Raw genomic sequence first — 16,680 nt, 5'->3', positions numbered from 1 at the left:
ATTTAGACGGGTGGATAACCAAACCGCTACATTGTAGCGGGGTTCTTCTAGTATATATATATATATATATATACATATATATATATATATATATATATATATATATAAAGCAAGAGTGTATGTTTGTATGTTCGCTTAAAACTCCAGAAATACTCATTGTAGAACAAAAAGAAAGGTATCTTTAGAATCAGCACTTTCCAAGGAATGCACAGTTCGAAAAATGTTTCAAAAACCAAGTAAAAAAATTGATTTATTTGCAAAATTTAGTTTATTTTGTGGCGATTTGCGGCGGCGGATTTGCGGCGATTAATACACACATTGGCAAAGAAGCTTGATTAATGGATTGAAAATTATGATGTTTGATAATTTTCATAAATAAAATGTGTTTATTCGACATTCGTTTATCACATGTATCATATCATAAATGATCCTATATTTCATCATCGATTATATCGTAAAGATCAGATCATGTTGGTTGTTTTGGTGAGAACATTTTCCCCGGGCAACACCGGGTACCTCTGCTAGTAAATAAAGGTTGATTTATTCTAAATGTGACTTTCTTGACATACAAAACATGACTGAAAGAGACAGTTGACCTCTCTTTTTAAAGACTGTTCTTTGGGCATTTTTACCAAACGGTAGTAACGAAGAGGCAAACAGAAAATCAGGAGAGAAAGAGAGAGGTAAGTCTTTCCCCCGGAATCAAACCGGCGATAGTTGCAACCATGTGCTGTAACCATTCGGCTACGGAGTCGCCCCAGAAATAGATTTATTAATTATTAGAATTTTGATTTAATATTTTTTCTTAAATGTCTCTGGCAGTAAAAAGAACACAGTAAGGTTTAACTTTTAGGCAAAACTACCATTTTCCATTACTCAAAGTGCAACTAGCCAGGAGTAATAAAGCATAAGAAAGAATACCAGCTCTTAGTACCCTGGTGGCATACTGAATGGTCAAAGAGAGGGGCTGACATGCACCAACGATTGAAGGGATGACATTTACCCCCATGCAGTCAAGGATCCTTTGCGCCATTCCAGGCTGGACTTACTATTGGAAGGGGAGGTGTGGCCTGACACAAAACTCAGGAGCATTTCATGTAGATGTGAATGGAGTGGATTAAACGGGACAGAGAATTTCTGTTAATCATGGCTGCGTTACATCACCATTTAGGTCATCAATCCAACCCATTCCAATCTAAAGATATGCGTCACTCAGGTTTGGAGTCGAAGTGGAAAGAGAATAGGTCACACACAGGGTGACGACCAGGACCCTTCTTTTCATGCAGCTTTGCATCCACTAAATGGACAGCGGGTCCTTCGCCTCCAGAGAAAACATGAGGAGATCCATGCACACATAGAGGAAAAGATGGGCTGGAAAGTCCGCAGCTGTCTCTCAGAAGCCTCCTGTTCAGTCTAGATAACTTGAATAGTTTGCTAATTCTGTAATTTACAAATTCTGTTCGAAAGAACTGGGGGGATCATTTGGATTGTTATTATCAGTCATGTAAGTGTGTGGGATGAACTAATTGTGTTAGACGGCACATTAAGAACAGATTAGAGCTACTGTGAGCTTCCTCTCCAGTGTTCCTGTATGTGCTGAAGAAGCCAGCTGCTGTATTGACCTGCAGCTCTTTCTATGGTGGGGGTGGGGTGGGGGGAGGGGTTTCAGAAATGAGGTGATAAGATGAGCGTGCCCATTTCAGTCACTGTTGAGAAAAACTATAATCAAAGTGCAGGGCCAGGAGAAGAAGTCAGAGAGGAGGGAAATATTCAACATGAGCATCCAGAACATCACACAAAACGAAACCCTCGCAAGCTGAGTGGAACAAAGAGGTGACTGAAGCAGCGCTCCAGATACCCCACCCCACCCTTTTATTATGGGTGTGGATTTTTTGGAGTAAGGGGGGGGGGGGTTCAAAGCAACCAATAAGGTTAACATGACCCATTACAGTGTAGCTCAACCCCCGTCCACCTTTGTTGGATCTCCAAAAAAGCTGGGGTGGGAAGGGGTTTTGGAGATGATTCAGACCGTTTAAGGCCATCAGCTGGTGAGTATGTTGAGGGGAGAGGTGAAGAGAAATAATAAAGTGTGCATTTTATCAATCGGACATACCCTGGCGTTTAATAACAAACCAGAGGAAGATGCTGCCTGAGAAGCACAAGTGACCAAGGGGGACAGAGAAAGTGGAGGGAGAAATCGAACATTATTTTGTTTTGGACAGACTCGCTCCCTTTGGAGACATTTGACACCTTGCCAAAGTAAATAAGTAAGATTTGACAAAGAATGTAGTGAGAGTGAAACCAAGTCAGTGAGCATAAATGCATGTCTTAAGCAGCAATATTCAAGCCTTTACATGTATGTATAGATGTATAGAGTGTGTGCATGTGCAAGTGTGCGTGTGTTCATACCCTTTGTTCCAGAGCTGTTTGGGTCTGCTGTCTGAGCAGGGTCTTCAGAGGGCCCGCCTCCTTTCCGGCACTGCCCCCACTGCCCATTCCTGATCACAGGAGAGAGTGAGGACTCTAGTCACCTCTTGCACATGGGCTCAAAAGACTGTGAAATTAGTCAGCTGATTCATTTCATATCTCGTGAGTGCACTTGTTGCATCATGCTCATGTAACAACACCTTTAAATACTGCCGGGATCATACTACACGATTTCAGCCCAGTTTTGACATGATTTTGTTATTGCCCACAAATATCCAGCATTGAGCGCGATTATGAACGTCGGAAATGACGAACGGGCGTCTTTACCCCAAGTGGTGTGACATCATCGAAGAACAGGGATGTGGCGTCTGGGACGCCCCACGACACCCCAACGAAAAGTCTAGCATGTCAGAATTATTTGTATTGCCCCACCTAGTCTGACATCTCCTACAACGTGTTCCTTGACGTTGACCAATAGGATCACAGAGTGCTCTCTGGTGCCCAGATGTAAACATGGCAAAGAGAAAGCGATGCCGCTGTTGCTGCTGTCAGGTGGAATGATGAAACCGAAGAAAGGCTTGTTGAGCAGTGGCAACAACATCCCTGCCTTTTTGACATTTCCTCGAGGGAGGACCATGACAGAGTCAAAAAGATGGGCTAAATGTTGGCGAGAAATAGCAGAGGCCCTTCAGCAACCCAGTGAGTAGCTGGTTAAACTATGCTTGGTTATCATTCCCCAGTAGCACTAGCCGCAACAGCGTCCACAATGGGGTTTTTTTTTTTCCCTTTTCTTTTTTGGAACACAAGACCGCCAGCATCACACATAGCGTCGTTTCTGTAGTCATGATTGACAATTTCTTGACCCTCCTCCCATACGACCTATGAACTCATCCAAGATCGTGAAAGGCAGCATACGATGACTGGTCAGGGTCATACTTGTAGTGTTGCCAGTCTCTCAGCCAAGACACAGCAAGAATGTATGGCACTATGATTGCCTCTGACACAGTGACCATTGTCAAAGACAAAAATATCGTGTAGTCTGATCCCAGCTTAAGAGTAGTGAGCTACTTGCTACATCATCATTAGCACACAAGCCTATTCTGCCTGTACACAAGATTTAAGAGTCGGCCATGCCTGACAAGTGCAAACCACATGCTAAGGTAGGAAATTCTGAGTAGGGCTGACTATCATTTCTTCGGACACAGGGCGGTAAAATCACGTGGGCTCGGTTAGTGTCAACGCCATTCACCATCAACACAATGGTAGAACTCGTGTGTTGTGCTACTGGATAGGAACAGTGTTACCGGTGGCTCATCACATTGTTAAATCATCCAATACGCAGAATTACCACGAGACTGTTGGACACATATCCATACCACACAGGTGCCACCAGGCAACAAAAAAAGGGAGTTGTAGCCTATAAAAAGGCAGCTCTGTTACTTGTGAGCACACACAGCAGTCCTACTATACCGGAGGCTGCCAGCAGCAGGTCCTCACTGAAGGACACGCTCTTTCTCAGCAAGGAAGAGTCTGAATGGACTGAGGAGGAGAGAGGGGGTGGGGTAGTGGCTCTGGGGACAGAGCCGTGGCCAAAGCCGACAGACCCAGACCCCGGGAAGGACAGTGTGTCTGTGGCGAGGGTGGGGGAGCTGGGGCAGAGGAAGATCCCAGGCCTGCTTCTCAATGGCCGGGGCCTCACTGGAGGGAGCACAGAGGATAACAAAAACAGATACTGTCAAAAGGGACCTGGGTAGAAATAGTGGGGGAGGGGGGTCTTAGAAATGGTAAGGAGTGAAAACAAATGAGACACATGAGATACAGAAAGAGAATAAGATTTCACCGATAACAACAAGTTAGTGAAAAGAGGAATGGAGAATGTTAGAAAAGAGGGGGAGGTGAAACTGAAAGCAGAGGGGGGGAAAGACGTGAGAATGAGAGAGAGACAACGGGAAGGTGGCAGATAGAGAGAGGGGGAAATAGACAAGAACCACAGAAAAGAAAGAATGGCGGAGTGGAAATTGAGGAGAGCGAGTTTGGGCTACTGGTCTCCTTCGGGGGGGGGGGGGAATCTAAGAGGCAGGAGCTGCTCTAGTTCTCACAGTTGGACTGGGTTAAAATGCTGGCAAGTTACCCTCGAGGCAGGAAATGAATGAGCTTACCTTTTCTTCAGCGATTAACCAAAAGGTGCCCATTAATGAACGGGTGACCTTAACATTAACCTATGTGAGACACAGTGCTTCTGTTAGTAGGCAACAGCAGAGGGTCAGGACTAGCACCGGCAGGTTGGATGTGCCTTCACGGTAAAGCTTACTGCCTACATATTTGGACACTTCCTTGGTCAATGTGATGTCCTGTGTAGCTTTTTTTCTACAGTCAGTGGCTACAGCACCTCTGATGAAGACACACCACACCATCAAGGAAAAGCGGGGGTTGGGGGGCGTGGGGTGGAATGATGGGACACAGCTAAATAAATACAACACGCCACTGGAAATGATTTTAAAATGAAGCATGGACAACAACTTGAACAACTTAATTTACAAGCAAAACAGGTCAGAAATGAAATCAACGGGCAAAGGGTAGCACCACAGTGAGATGTGATACAGGGTGTGGAGGGTAAAGGGGCTGGGGTGGTGGGATGGTGGGGTGGAGGTCTTACCCGTTTTGGGCGTCAGACTGAGGTCAGTGTCAGATGATGAGGACTGGCGGCTGCATGGCTTGGAAGGAGAGAAGGGGGGAGGAGAGGAGGAGGAGGTGGGGAGGGCTCTGAAAGGGGTGGTCGGGCCGGAGGACGATGGCAGGTCCTCACTGAACACCGGCCTGCCAGGAGAACACGACACACACACGCGCGTTTCAGTCACCACCTCGTCCTCTGAACATGTGTGGGTGCATGTATGTGTGAGATGAGGTGAGGTCGCAGGGCATGGAAGAGGGGGTTTTCTGGCGTGTGACTTGTTTGCTTGAGCAAGGTGTATTTGAGGTGCTCCTGAATGGCTGATTTGCGAAACAAAACAGCAAGCGCATGAAGCAAGAACAGAAAAGCCACACGGACACACGCCCACATCAAACCAAAAAGAAAAAAAAAAGGCTACATGGCAAAACAAAGACAGTAAAACAGTAAAGGGCAGGTCCAACATAAACATGGAGAGGGTGAGCAGAAGCATGTGTCCCAGTAATATGGGGTTAAGATCAGGTGACCGTCAGGGTACTGGAGGCCTCTCTTTGGGGCAAAGACATATCTTGTCTCCTTACTGTTGTGAGCAGCCAATGGCAATGTGGAGCTGTGCAATGGTACAATTTTACTTGGTAGCAGAGATCTACACTGAGCCAGGGACCCGCTGATTGGAAGAGGAAAGATTTGATGCCGATATCACAGTTTAGTCCTTCTGGGAATAAAATGTAGGTAGTCGCCCCAGACCTTCTTTGGTGCACTTTTTTATGTGCTGAAAGGCCCAAGTAGTGCGCTTGGACAACTGGCAATTTCTCCCATTCTTTTCGAAGTCTCTTCACAACAGTTGTATGTCTACTGCATGTCCGTGTCACACTGTCCATAAACACCATTTTGTCCTTCTTTTCCCCCCTGCCTCAGTTGAGAAGCCTCTACTCCTTTTCCGAAGCTACCTCCCTTACTCTCTGGGCTACTTCCTACCCTGCCTCTGCGTACCAGTGAAGATGAGTGTGGGAACAGAGACAGAGAAGCTCTGGGACAGTCTCTGGGAGCTGCAGGCCGAGTGCACTGGGCTGTTGTGGGTGGAGCGACATCCATGGGCCAGGGGAGACCTTGGCCAATCGGCACGCAGAGAAGGAGAGAAAGGACCAATTTGGACACACGTGGCAAAAAACGAAGCATTCCAAACGTAGCAGAGCCGAAGAGGAAGAGAGACACGAACACAACAGCACACACAAACACACACACCGCAACATTGCGACAGGGTAAGAGACAACGATAAAAGGGGGAATGAATGTCAGTGAAGAGAGGACAGCTCTGATGTTAACATCCTCTCTGTTCCACCATAACATTTAAAGCAATGTGTAAGCAGCTGGAACCTCCAGGCTGAAGGCTTCTTTCCCATTCAGACACACACACACATACACAAGTTCAAACACATTCACACCCACATTTGTACAAATAGGCAACAGAGACCTTGTTTACACTTGGTTTTAAAATGTGTTTTTTTTTTTTTTTGCGATCGGCTCACAAGTGGACAGCGCTAAATACAAGAACGACCACCAAAACGTTTTATGAACAGGCTACTCAAACCACTTGCCGAGGTGGACTGGGATGCACTTGACCACATATCTTTTGTAAAAGCTAATGCATCCCCGACAAGGACGTAACAGGGAAATATGTCATCAGTGCAGGATGTGGTAGCTATTGTTTTCACAGCTAGTCGGCAAATCTGCCGCTTGATTGAAGCCCTTTGACCTTGTAGCGGAAGTGACGTAGACAGTAACGAAATCTTCTTCTTCTTCTTCTTCGGAGTAACGAAATCTGATCACAAGTGGTCAGCAGGATGCATTTGGAGACACATGATAGACACGGGTGTAAACGACGACGTGTCTCGCTGTCCACTTGTGATCCAATCGCCCAAAATGCATTTTAAAACCAAGTGTAAACAGAGTCAAAGAGTCACATGCACTGTTAGGCCTGGTTCGGCCTACTTTACCCGAATCAAAGTCACGACAGTTATAAACTCCACAAACTAAGCATGGTGATAAACGAGAGCAGGAGGGGAATGGCATGGAGGACAGAGCAGAGAGGTGACAGGGCAGATACTCACTAAAAGATGCCGCACTAGAACATGCAGAGGCAGAGCCATGCAAGAGCAGTCTAAAAGAGCAGACGGGGGTGGAGGGGATGAAGATGACTGTGTGTATACGTGTGTGTGTCTCAGAACATAGTGAGTGCCCTTCACACGAAGCAGTAGAAACACAAACTGCAAAGGAAATTAAAGAGACTGAGACACACACAGGAGTCACTGCTAAAACTAGGCATAACTTTTACTCACAATAACTCCCTAACAAGTGGGCGCGCGCGCGCGCACACACACACACACACACACACACACACACACACACACACACTCATACTTGCACTTAAATATGTGAGTCCGTGTTTGTGTTGTTTGTTCATACTCACTCCTTGCCATCCTTAGAGGGGGAATTGCAGGCATTGGAAGCAGGGGCTGTGTTTGAATGTATGTGTGTGTTGGTGTTGGGGGCGGTTCCACAGCTGAGTTTGTCCAGCGTACAGGCGGTACCTATGGCCCGGACTACCAAGCCAGACTCTCCCTCCAGGTCAAAACACTGCAGGTAGCCCACCACGGCGTTCCCACCCATCTCTAACACCTTTAGACCAATCTTCCTCTGAAGTTCCCCTGAGGAGGGCAACACAGTCAAGTCAGCCAGACAGCATGAAAGAAGACAAAAACGGCACTAAGAATGTTCTGTCTCCTCTCTGGGAATTACTGCAAGTCTTCTTACCGGACATAAGTGAGATGAGTCTCTGACGGGCCTCATTGGAGGCCCGAGGGGTTCTGATGCGGTCGATCCACTGGTACTCTGGATCCTCATTTACCACCAGCTCCTCCACAAAACCGTGCACCATGGCCGCCCGGTAGTACCGTGGAATAGATGTAGCTAGTATGCACAGGTGAACAAACGTCAAAAAACCAAAACCCATTGACATTAAAAAAAGGATTTGTTGTAATGTTAGTATTTTTCAGTGTCTTTATGATTTATATTTGCCTGCCTGGATGCGTAAAATTATTGTGAAGAGGAAACATCTAGGAGCAAAAGCACCTAGCGCATAAAAATCATCCGTCCTCGGTTGCAACACTCACTAGAGTTCCAAACTGCCTCTGGAAGCAACGTAAGCACAAGAACTATTCGTTGGGAGCTTCGTGAAATGGGTTTCCATGGCTGAGCAGCCACACACAAGCCTAAGCAATGCCAAGCGTCGGCTGGAATGGTGTAAAGCACACCACCACCGTTGGATTCTGGAGCAGTGGAAACACAGCCTCTGGAGTGATGAATCACACTTCCTTATCCGGCAGTCTAACGGCCAAAACTAGGTTTGGCAGATACCAGGAGGACGTTCCCTGCCCAAATGCATATTGCCAACTGTAAAGTTTGGTGGAGAAGGAATAATGGTCTGGGGCTGTTTTCATAGTTCGGGCTAGGCCCTTTAGTTCCAGTCAAGGGAAATCTTAACGCTACAGAATACGATGAGAATTGTATGCTTCCAACTTTGTGGCAACGGTTTGGGGAAGACCCTTCCCCGTTCCAGCAGGACAATACCCTCATGCACAAAGCCATGTCCATAAAGATATGGTTTGCGAGTTTGGTGTGGAAGAACTTGACTGGCCTGCACAGAGCCTTGACCTCAACCCCATCCAACATCTTTGGGATGAATTGGTACACTGACTGCGAGCCAGGCTTTTTCCCCAACATCAGTGCCCGACTTCACTAATGCTCTTGTGGCTGAACGGAAGCGAAGCCCAGCAGCCATTTTCCAAAATCTGGTGGAAAGCCTTCCCAGAAGAGTAGAGGTTGTTATGGCAGCAAAAGGGGGACAAACTCCATATTAATGCCCATGGTTTTGAAATGAGATGTTCAACAAGCACATATGGGTGTGATGTTCGGGCGTCCACATACTTTTTCCCCATGTAGTGTTCATTTACAAGTATATTACCTTTAGAATTTTGGTATTTGAAAACTAATGTGGCAAATTAAATTGACTGATTCCCAGAATTCCCCCTTCTGTCTCTCTCCTTAGCTTTTATTTTCTTCATGTCAAACACCATTCCTTACATGATCATTCTGTGTTCAGAGGATTGTCAGGGCAATACAGTTTTGAATCTCTCATTATTGGTTGCTTGAAATTTTCGATATCTTGGAATCAAAATCTATACGTTTAGAGGATGTGATAAAGCATATCGCTCTATGATTCACTTACTTTTTCCCTGACTCCAAGCATGAATTACATCCTTGGATTTTAATTCTTCTGCAAGATGTACTGTTATGTAAGGGGAAAAGATTGTGACTCACTGCAGAAAAACTTGACTCCACAGGAGGATTGTCTGAAACGGTTCAAGTCATTGAACAGGTCAACTTTGACCAGGACATTGATCTCTCCTCGGATACCTGACATAAAGTAATTGGTTAGAGACACACAGCAACAAGGAACAACAGTATCTGGAACCAAAATATAGCTGATGATATCATCAGATGAGTTGACTCCTGTACCATGGATGGTGTCATAGATGGGGAACCAGCCAGAAATGACAGAGGCAGCCTCACTGCACAGCAGTGGGTCAATGTCAATGTAAACTTTCCCTATGGCATCATTTGCACTGTAAGTGTCGTGATCCAACACGGTGATTTGCAATGGCTCGTCCTGCAAGTCCTCATCATCAACCTAGAGAGCCAATAATGGAAAGGGAAAGAGGACAAATAGAAGCCAAAAAAAAAAAGAATTAATGAGGGGAATAGTGTGCAGGAGATCAAGCCAGTAATTTCTTTCCATGATGTGATTGAATACAAGACATTTTAAAGACAGTTTACCTCAAATTTGAACCACTCTGAATTCCACTGAGGATTGAGGGATTTATGACAGACATCGGTTTTGAACGTTGTGTTTCCAAATTTGACCTGCAAGACATAAGACACAGATGTAACAGTTGTTGGTCAGCGTATTAGTGAAAACAGTAAACTGCACTGTACGGCACATTCAAACTTGAAACATGGAATCATGCAAATTGGCTATTAACTGCTTAATAGACAGCCATTGTACTTAAAGCATTACCACCCACCTCTACAAAAGCATCAGTAAGGTCACTGGCTCTGTCCATAACGGGCAAGTGGCGCCCTGCCACAATTCTGGCCTTCAACTTCCCTGGCATGATTGAATTTTAACTAGATCTAGAAGAACAACGACACAAATGCGTAATCTGAAATGCAATTTACAGCTTACTCGTTGGTGGCACAGATACTACAGCAATACTGAGAGCTGGGGGGGGGGCACTTGATGACAGTGACATATGTTGTTGACAGCGTAGAGAGCTGGGATCCAATCAGTTCATTAGATACTAAGAGCTCCTTACCTTGTCTGCACGCTGATTAGCTAACGAGGAAGCTAGCTGTCCTTAGCTACAACACAATCTGTAAGCAAGCCCATCCCGAATATACCTTTGTAACAATCAACCCTGAGCTACGTTAGCCAAGCACAAGCACCGCCCGCAAACGTTAGCGTAGCAATGAAGCTAACGTCCACAACACATGGCTAGCAAGACGAGCCGCTTGCTGCACTGCACCCAGCAATGATTAGCTAACGGGGAAGCTAGCTGTCATTAGCTACAGCACAATCTATAAGCAAGCCCGTCTTCGGGAAGCTAGCTGTCATTAGCTACAGCACAATCTGTAAGCGAGCCCGTCTTCGGGAAGCTAGCTGTCATTAGCTACAACACAATCTGTAAGCGAGCCCGTCTTCGGGAAGCTAGCTGTCATTAGCTACAGCGCAATCTGTAAGCGAGCCCGTCTTCGGGAAGCTAGCTGTCATTAGCTACAACACAATCTGTAAGCGAGTCTGTAAGCGAGCCCGTCTTCGGGAAGCTAGCCGTCATTAGCTACAGCACAATCTGTAAGCGAGCCCGTCTTCGGGAAGCTAGCCGTCATTAGCTACAACACAATCTGTAAGCGAGCCCGTCTTCGGGAAGCTAGCCGTCATTAGCTACAGCACAATCTGTAAGCGAGCCCGTCTTCGGGAAGCTAGCCGTCATTAGCTACAGCACAATCTGTAAGCGAGCCCGTTTTCGGGAAGCTATCTGTCATTAGCTACAACACAATCCGTAAGCGAGCCCGTCTTCGGGAAGCTAGCCGTCATTAGCTACAACACAATCAGTAAGCAAGCCCGTTTTCAAGAAGCTAGCCGTCATTAGCTACAACACAATCTGTAAGCAAGCCCGTCTTCATTAGCTACAACACAATCTGTAAGCAAGCCCGTCTTCGGGAAGCTAGCTGCCATTAGCTACGGGAAGCTAGCTGTCATTGCCTACAACACAATCTGTAAGCAAGCCCGTCTTCATTAGCTACAACACAATCTGTAAGCAAGCCCGTCTTCGGGAAGCTAGCTGCCATTAGCTACGGGAAGCTAGCTGTCATTGCCTACAACACAATCTGTAAGCGAGCCCGTCTTCGGGAAGCTAGCTGTCATTAGCTACAGCACAATCTGCAAGCTAGCTGCCATTAGCTACGGGAAGCTAGCTGCCATTAGCTACGGGAAGCTAGCTGTCATTGCCTACAACACAATCCGTAAGCGAGCCCGTCTTCCCGACATCCCGAATATACAACCAACCCTAAGCTAGCTACGTTAGCTAAGCGCCGCCCGCAAACGTTAGCGTAGCAACGAAGCTAACGTCGACGACACACGGCTAGCAAAGACGAGCCGCTCGCTGCACTGCACCCAGCGTCTCTAGCCCCGCCACCCGGTCGGCCATGTTCCGATACTTCTCCCGCGGCGCAACTGTAAAGCGTTAACGCCGCGACGGCTGTTTACCTCGCCGAACCCGGTCGCGCCAAGCATGGCCTCCACCAGCGCGACGACGCCGAACCGCGGCTGCCACACAGACGGGCTGTGTTTCAGTCGGACGTCGTTGACAGCCCGCCCGTCCGACCTCCGCCTCTCTTCCATAACATCCCCGGTGAGACCAGCAAAATGAATTAGGAAAAAAAAAATATGGCCTCGCTTTTAGACGATATCACGGCCGAGACCCGACCCGGTCTGTCCCCTACCAAAAATAATATAACGGTTACTGCGACACCGGCGACGCCACGACGAACTCGCTTCCACCGCGTCTGACGACGAGGCGTACAACGTTAGCTCGTTAGCGCCGCGGCTAGCGGCTAGCTCGGTGGCGCGGACGAACACGGACTATTTTTCCGGTGGCGAGGGGTTCGTTTGGGCATGCGCAACCTGGCCGTGAACTGTGGTCGGTATCGTAAGACTTGAGGTGGCTGGACATGGGTGGAGGAGAGGTGCTGGGTATAAGAGATGGTTTGGACATGTGTGGAGGAGAGGTGCTGGGTATAAGAGATGGTTTGGACATGTGTGGAGGAGAGGTGCTGGGTATAAGAGATGGTTTGGACATGTGTGGAGGAGAGGTGCTGGGTATAAGAGATGGTTTGGACATGTGTGGAGGAGAGGTGCTGGGTATAAGAGATGGTTTGGACATGTGTGGAGGAGAGGTGCTGGGTATAAGAGATGGTTTGGACATGTGTGGAGGAGAGGTGCTGGGTATATGAGATGGTTTGGACATGTGTGGAGGAGAGGTGCTGGGTATATGAGATGGTTTGGACATGTGTAGAGGAGAGATGCTGGGTATATGAGATGGTTTGGACATGTGTGGAGGAGAGATGCTGGGTATATGAGATGGTTTGGACATGGGTGGAGGAGTGGTGCTGGGTATAAGAGATGGTTTGGACATGTGTGGAGGAGAGATGCTGGGTATATGAGATGGTTTGGACATGGGTGGAGGAGTGGTGCTGGGTATAAGAGATGGTTTGGACATGTGTGGAGGAGAGGTGCTGGGTATATGAGATGGTTTGGACATGTGTGGAGGAGAGGTGCTGGGTATATGAGATGGTTTGGACATGTGTGGAGGAGAGATGCTGGGTATATGAGATGGTTTGGACATGTGTGGAGGAGAGATGCTGGGTATAGGAGATGGTTTGGACATGTGTGGAGGAGAGGTGCTGGGTATATGAGATGGTTTGGACATGTGTGGAGGAGAGGTGCTGGGTATATGAGATGGTTTGGACATGTGTGGAGGAGAGGTGCTGGGTATATGAGATGGTTTGGACATGTGTGGAGGAGAGATGCTGGGTATAAGAGATGGTTTGGACATGTGTGGAGGAGAGATGCTGGGTATATGAGATGGTTTGGACATGTGGGGAGGAGAGATGCTGGGTATATGAGATGGTTTGGACATGTGTGGAGGAGAGGTGCTGGGTATATGAGATGGTTTGGACATGTGTGGAGGAGAGATCCTGGGTATATGAGATGGTTTGGACATGTGTGGAGGAGAGGTGCTGGGTATATGAGATGGTTTGGACATGTGTGGAGGAGAGATGCTGGGTATATGAGATGGTTTGGACATGTGTGGAGGAGAGGTGCTGGGTATAAGAGATGGTTTGGACATGGGTGGAGGAGAGATGCTGGGTATAAGAGATGGTTTGGACATGTGTGGAGGAGAGATGCTGGGTATATGAGATGGTTTGGACATGTGTGGAGGAGAGGTGCTGGGTATATGAGATGGTTTGGACATGTGTGGAGGAGAGATGCTGGGTATATGAGATGGTTTGGACATGTGTGGAGGAGAGGTGCTGGGTATAAGAGATGGTTTGGACATGGGTGGAGGAGAGATGCTGGGTATAAGAGATGGTTTGGACATGTGTGGAGGAGAGATGCTGGGTATATGAGATGGTTTGGACATGTGTGGAGGAGAGGTGCTGGGTATATGAGATGGTTTGGACATGTGTGGAGGAGAGATGCTGGGTATATGAGATGGTTTGGACATGTGTGGAGGAGAGGTGCTGGGTATATGAGATGGTTTGGACATGTGTGGAGGAGAGGTGCTGGGTATATGAGATGGTTTGGACATGTGTGGAGGAGAGGTGCTGGGTATAAGAGATGGTTTGGACATGTGTGGAGGAGAGGTGCTGGGTATAAGAGATGGTTTGGACATGTGTGGAGGAGAGGTACTGGGTATATGAGATGGTTTGGACATGTGTGGAGGAGAGGTGCTGGGTATAAGAGATGGTTTGGACATGTGTGGAGGAGAGGTGCTGGGTATAAGAGATGGTTTGGACATGTGTGGAGGAGAGATGCTGGGTATATGAGATGGTTTGGACATGTGTGGAGGAGAGGTGCTGGGTATAAGAGATGGTTTGGACATGTGTGGAGGAGAGGTGCTGGGTATATGAGATGGTTTGGACATGGGTGGAGGAGAGATGCTGGGTATATGAGATGGTTTGGACATGTGTGGAGGAGAGATGCTGGGTATATGAGATGGTTTGGACATGTGTGGAGGAGAGATGCTGGGTATATGAGATGGTTTGGACATGTGTGGAGGAGAGGTGCTGGGTATATGAGATGGTTTGGACATGTGTGGAGGAGAGGTGCTGGGTATAAGAGATGGTTTGGACATGTGTGGAGGAGAGGTGCTGGGTATAAGAGATGGTTTGGACATGGGTGGAGGAGAGGTGCTGGGTATATGAGATGGTTTGGACATGTGTGGAGGAGAGGTGCTGGGTATATGAGATGGTTTGGACATGTGTGGAGGAGAGGTGCTGGGTATAAGAGATGGTTTGGACATGTGTGGAGGAGAGGTGCTGGGTATAAGAGATGGTTTGGACATGTGTGGAGGAGAGGTACTGGGTATATGAGATGGTTTGGACATGTGTGGAGGAGAGGTGCTGGGTATAAGAGATGGTTTGGACATGTGTGGAGGAGAGGTGCTGGGTATAAGAGATGGTTTGGACATGTGTGGAGGAGAGATGCTGGGTATATGAGATGGTTTGGACATGGGTGGAGGAGAGGTGCTGGGTATAAGAGATGGTTTGGACATGGGTGGAGGAGAGGTGCTGGGTATAAGAGATGGTTTGGACATGGGTGGAGGAGAGGCGCTGGGTATAAGAGATGGTTTGGACATGTGTGGAGGAGAGGTGCTGGGTATAAGAGATGGTTTGGACATGTGTGGAGGAGAGATGCTGGGTATGAGAGATGGTTTGGACATGTGTGGAGGAGAGATGCTGGGTATATGAGATGGTTTGGACATGTGTGGAGGAGAGATGCTGGGTATATGAGATGGTTTGGACATGTGTGGAGGAGAGATGCTGGGTATAAGAGATGGTTTGGACATGTGTGGAGGAGAGATGCTGGGTATATGAGATGGTTTGGACATGTGTGGAGGAGAGGTGCTGGGTATATTGGGAGAAGGATGCTGAATATGGAGCAGCCAGGGAAGAGGAGAAGAGGAAGGCCAAAGAGGAGGTTTATGGATGTGGTGAGGGAGGACATGCAGGTGGCTGGTGTGACAGAGGAAGATGCAGAGGACAGGAAGAGATGGAAACGGATGATCCGCTGTGGCGCCCCCTAACGGGAGTGGCCGAAAATAGTAGTAGTAGTAGTAGTTGTAGGGGTTAATTTGGGCATGCGCAGCACGAGTCCGACGTTTAACCTGCCCATGAACTGTCATTGGTCACGTCGAAGGAGCGGGCGCGTGTGTGTGAGAGAGACTTTTGACTTTTAAAAAACAACTTTGATACATTGTCACACATTTACAGCAGCTTTGAAACAAAGACTCACAGAAATAACTGTCTGAAAAAGTCACTAAAAATTAATTCATCATTCACCACTGAACAGGCGACATCATTATAACGCCACCGATTTACAAACACAACCATGCTATTCATTAATTTATGAAATTTAAAATCCGGTCCAAAATCTTTGACAGTGTCCTCCTGCCCATTGCGGTACATGGAAGTGAAGTATGGGGTCCACTCAGTCAGCCAGACTACACTAGACGGGACAAACATCCAATAGAAGCCCTGCATGCAGAATTCTGTTGAAAATTGCTAAACGTACAAAGAAAAACACCAACAAATGCGTGCAGGGCAGAATTAGACCGTTTCCGAATGATAATAAATATCCAAAACAGATCACTTAAACTCTGGATGCCCCTTAAATCAAGTCCCCACCACACCAAATCCAAGAGGTAAGAAAGAGTCCCCTCAGTCAGCTGGTGGTGAAACTAACTGACCCTGTAACCACTGACACAGATGAGTTTCAGACCAGCACCGCTAACCAACCACAGACTAGAGGAAACCACAACATCACACAATGCAACAACTCATGTGTGGGGCACTGGGACACAGAAACCAAATTACAACACAAATCAGAGTGTTATGGGGCCCTAAAAAGAGAAGACAAACTGGCTGACTGTCTGTCCACTGTCAGAGACAGTCAGCAGAGACACATCCTGACCACGTACAGGCTCACTGACCACAGTCTGGCCATGGAAAAGGGCAGACACACAACACTTCTTGGCTACCAAAAGAACATGTGGTCACTGTGCGGCAGGTGAGGTGGAGACAGACGTGCACTTCCTGCTAAATTGTGAGACATTCCAGAACATAAGAGAAACATACCAGGAGAACTGTGAAAACCAGATTCCAAATGTTCTACTCCTGGATGAG

General features: G+C 47.3%; 2 protein-coding genes across 12 annotated transcripts in view; one reads left to right on the top strand and one right to left on the bottom strand.

The window, feature by feature from the left end:
- Positions 1–12,265, bottom strand: part of c2cd5 (C2 calcium dependent domain containing 5) — a 32,827-nt gene extending 20,562 nt beyond the window's left edge. For 8 of the 11 annotated variants that reach the window (XR_008810406.1, XR_008810407.1, XM_056282610.1 and 5 more), the window contains exons 1-8: positions 11,981–12,265; positions 10,239–10,347; positions 9,991–10,077; positions 9,475–9,844; positions 7,909–8,064; positions 7,565–7,802; positions 5,084–5,244; positions 2,410–2,498 (exon numbers count right to left, since the gene is read on the bottom strand). Coding sequence is in view for 9 of the 11 variants with exons in the window: in XM_056282610.1 (XP_056138585.1) it covers positions 2,410–2,498; positions 5,084–5,244; positions 7,565–7,802; positions 7,909–8,064; positions 9,475–9,844; positions 9,991–10,077; positions 10,239–10,328 (1,191 nt within the window). In the remaining 2 variants the exon portion in view is untranslated. The remainder of the gene's footprint in view (positions 1–2,409; positions 2,499–5,083; positions 5,245–7,564; positions 7,803–7,908; positions 8,065–9,474; positions 9,845–9,990; positions 10,078–10,238; positions 10,348–11,980) is intronic. The other 3 variants (XM_056282615.1, XM_056282617.1, XM_056282618.1) reach the window with 1 other exon arrangement.
- The window catches only part of tnni1c (troponin I, skeletal, slow c), an 8,222-nt gene continuing 3,528 nt past the window's right edge, over positions 11,987–16,680 (top strand). Inside the window, exon 1 of the mRNA XM_056282619.1 lies at positions 11,987–12,125. Coding sequence (XP_056138594.1) covers positions 12,006–12,125 — 120 coding nt within the window. The 5' untranslated portion in view covers positions 11,987–12,005. The remainder of the gene's footprint in view (positions 12,126–16,680) is intronic.

The sequence above is a fragment of the Lampris incognitus genome, chromosome 6 (genome assembly GCF_029633865.1).
Source record: "Lampris incognitus isolate fLamInc1 chromosome 6, fLamInc1.hap2, whole genome shotgun sequence".
NCBI lineage: Eukaryota > Metazoa > Chordata > Actinopteri > Lampriformes > Lampridae > Lampris > Lampris incognitus.
The sequence above is the reverse complement of the archived record's forward strand: the minus strand, read 5'-3'. Positions and strand labels throughout refer to the sequence as shown.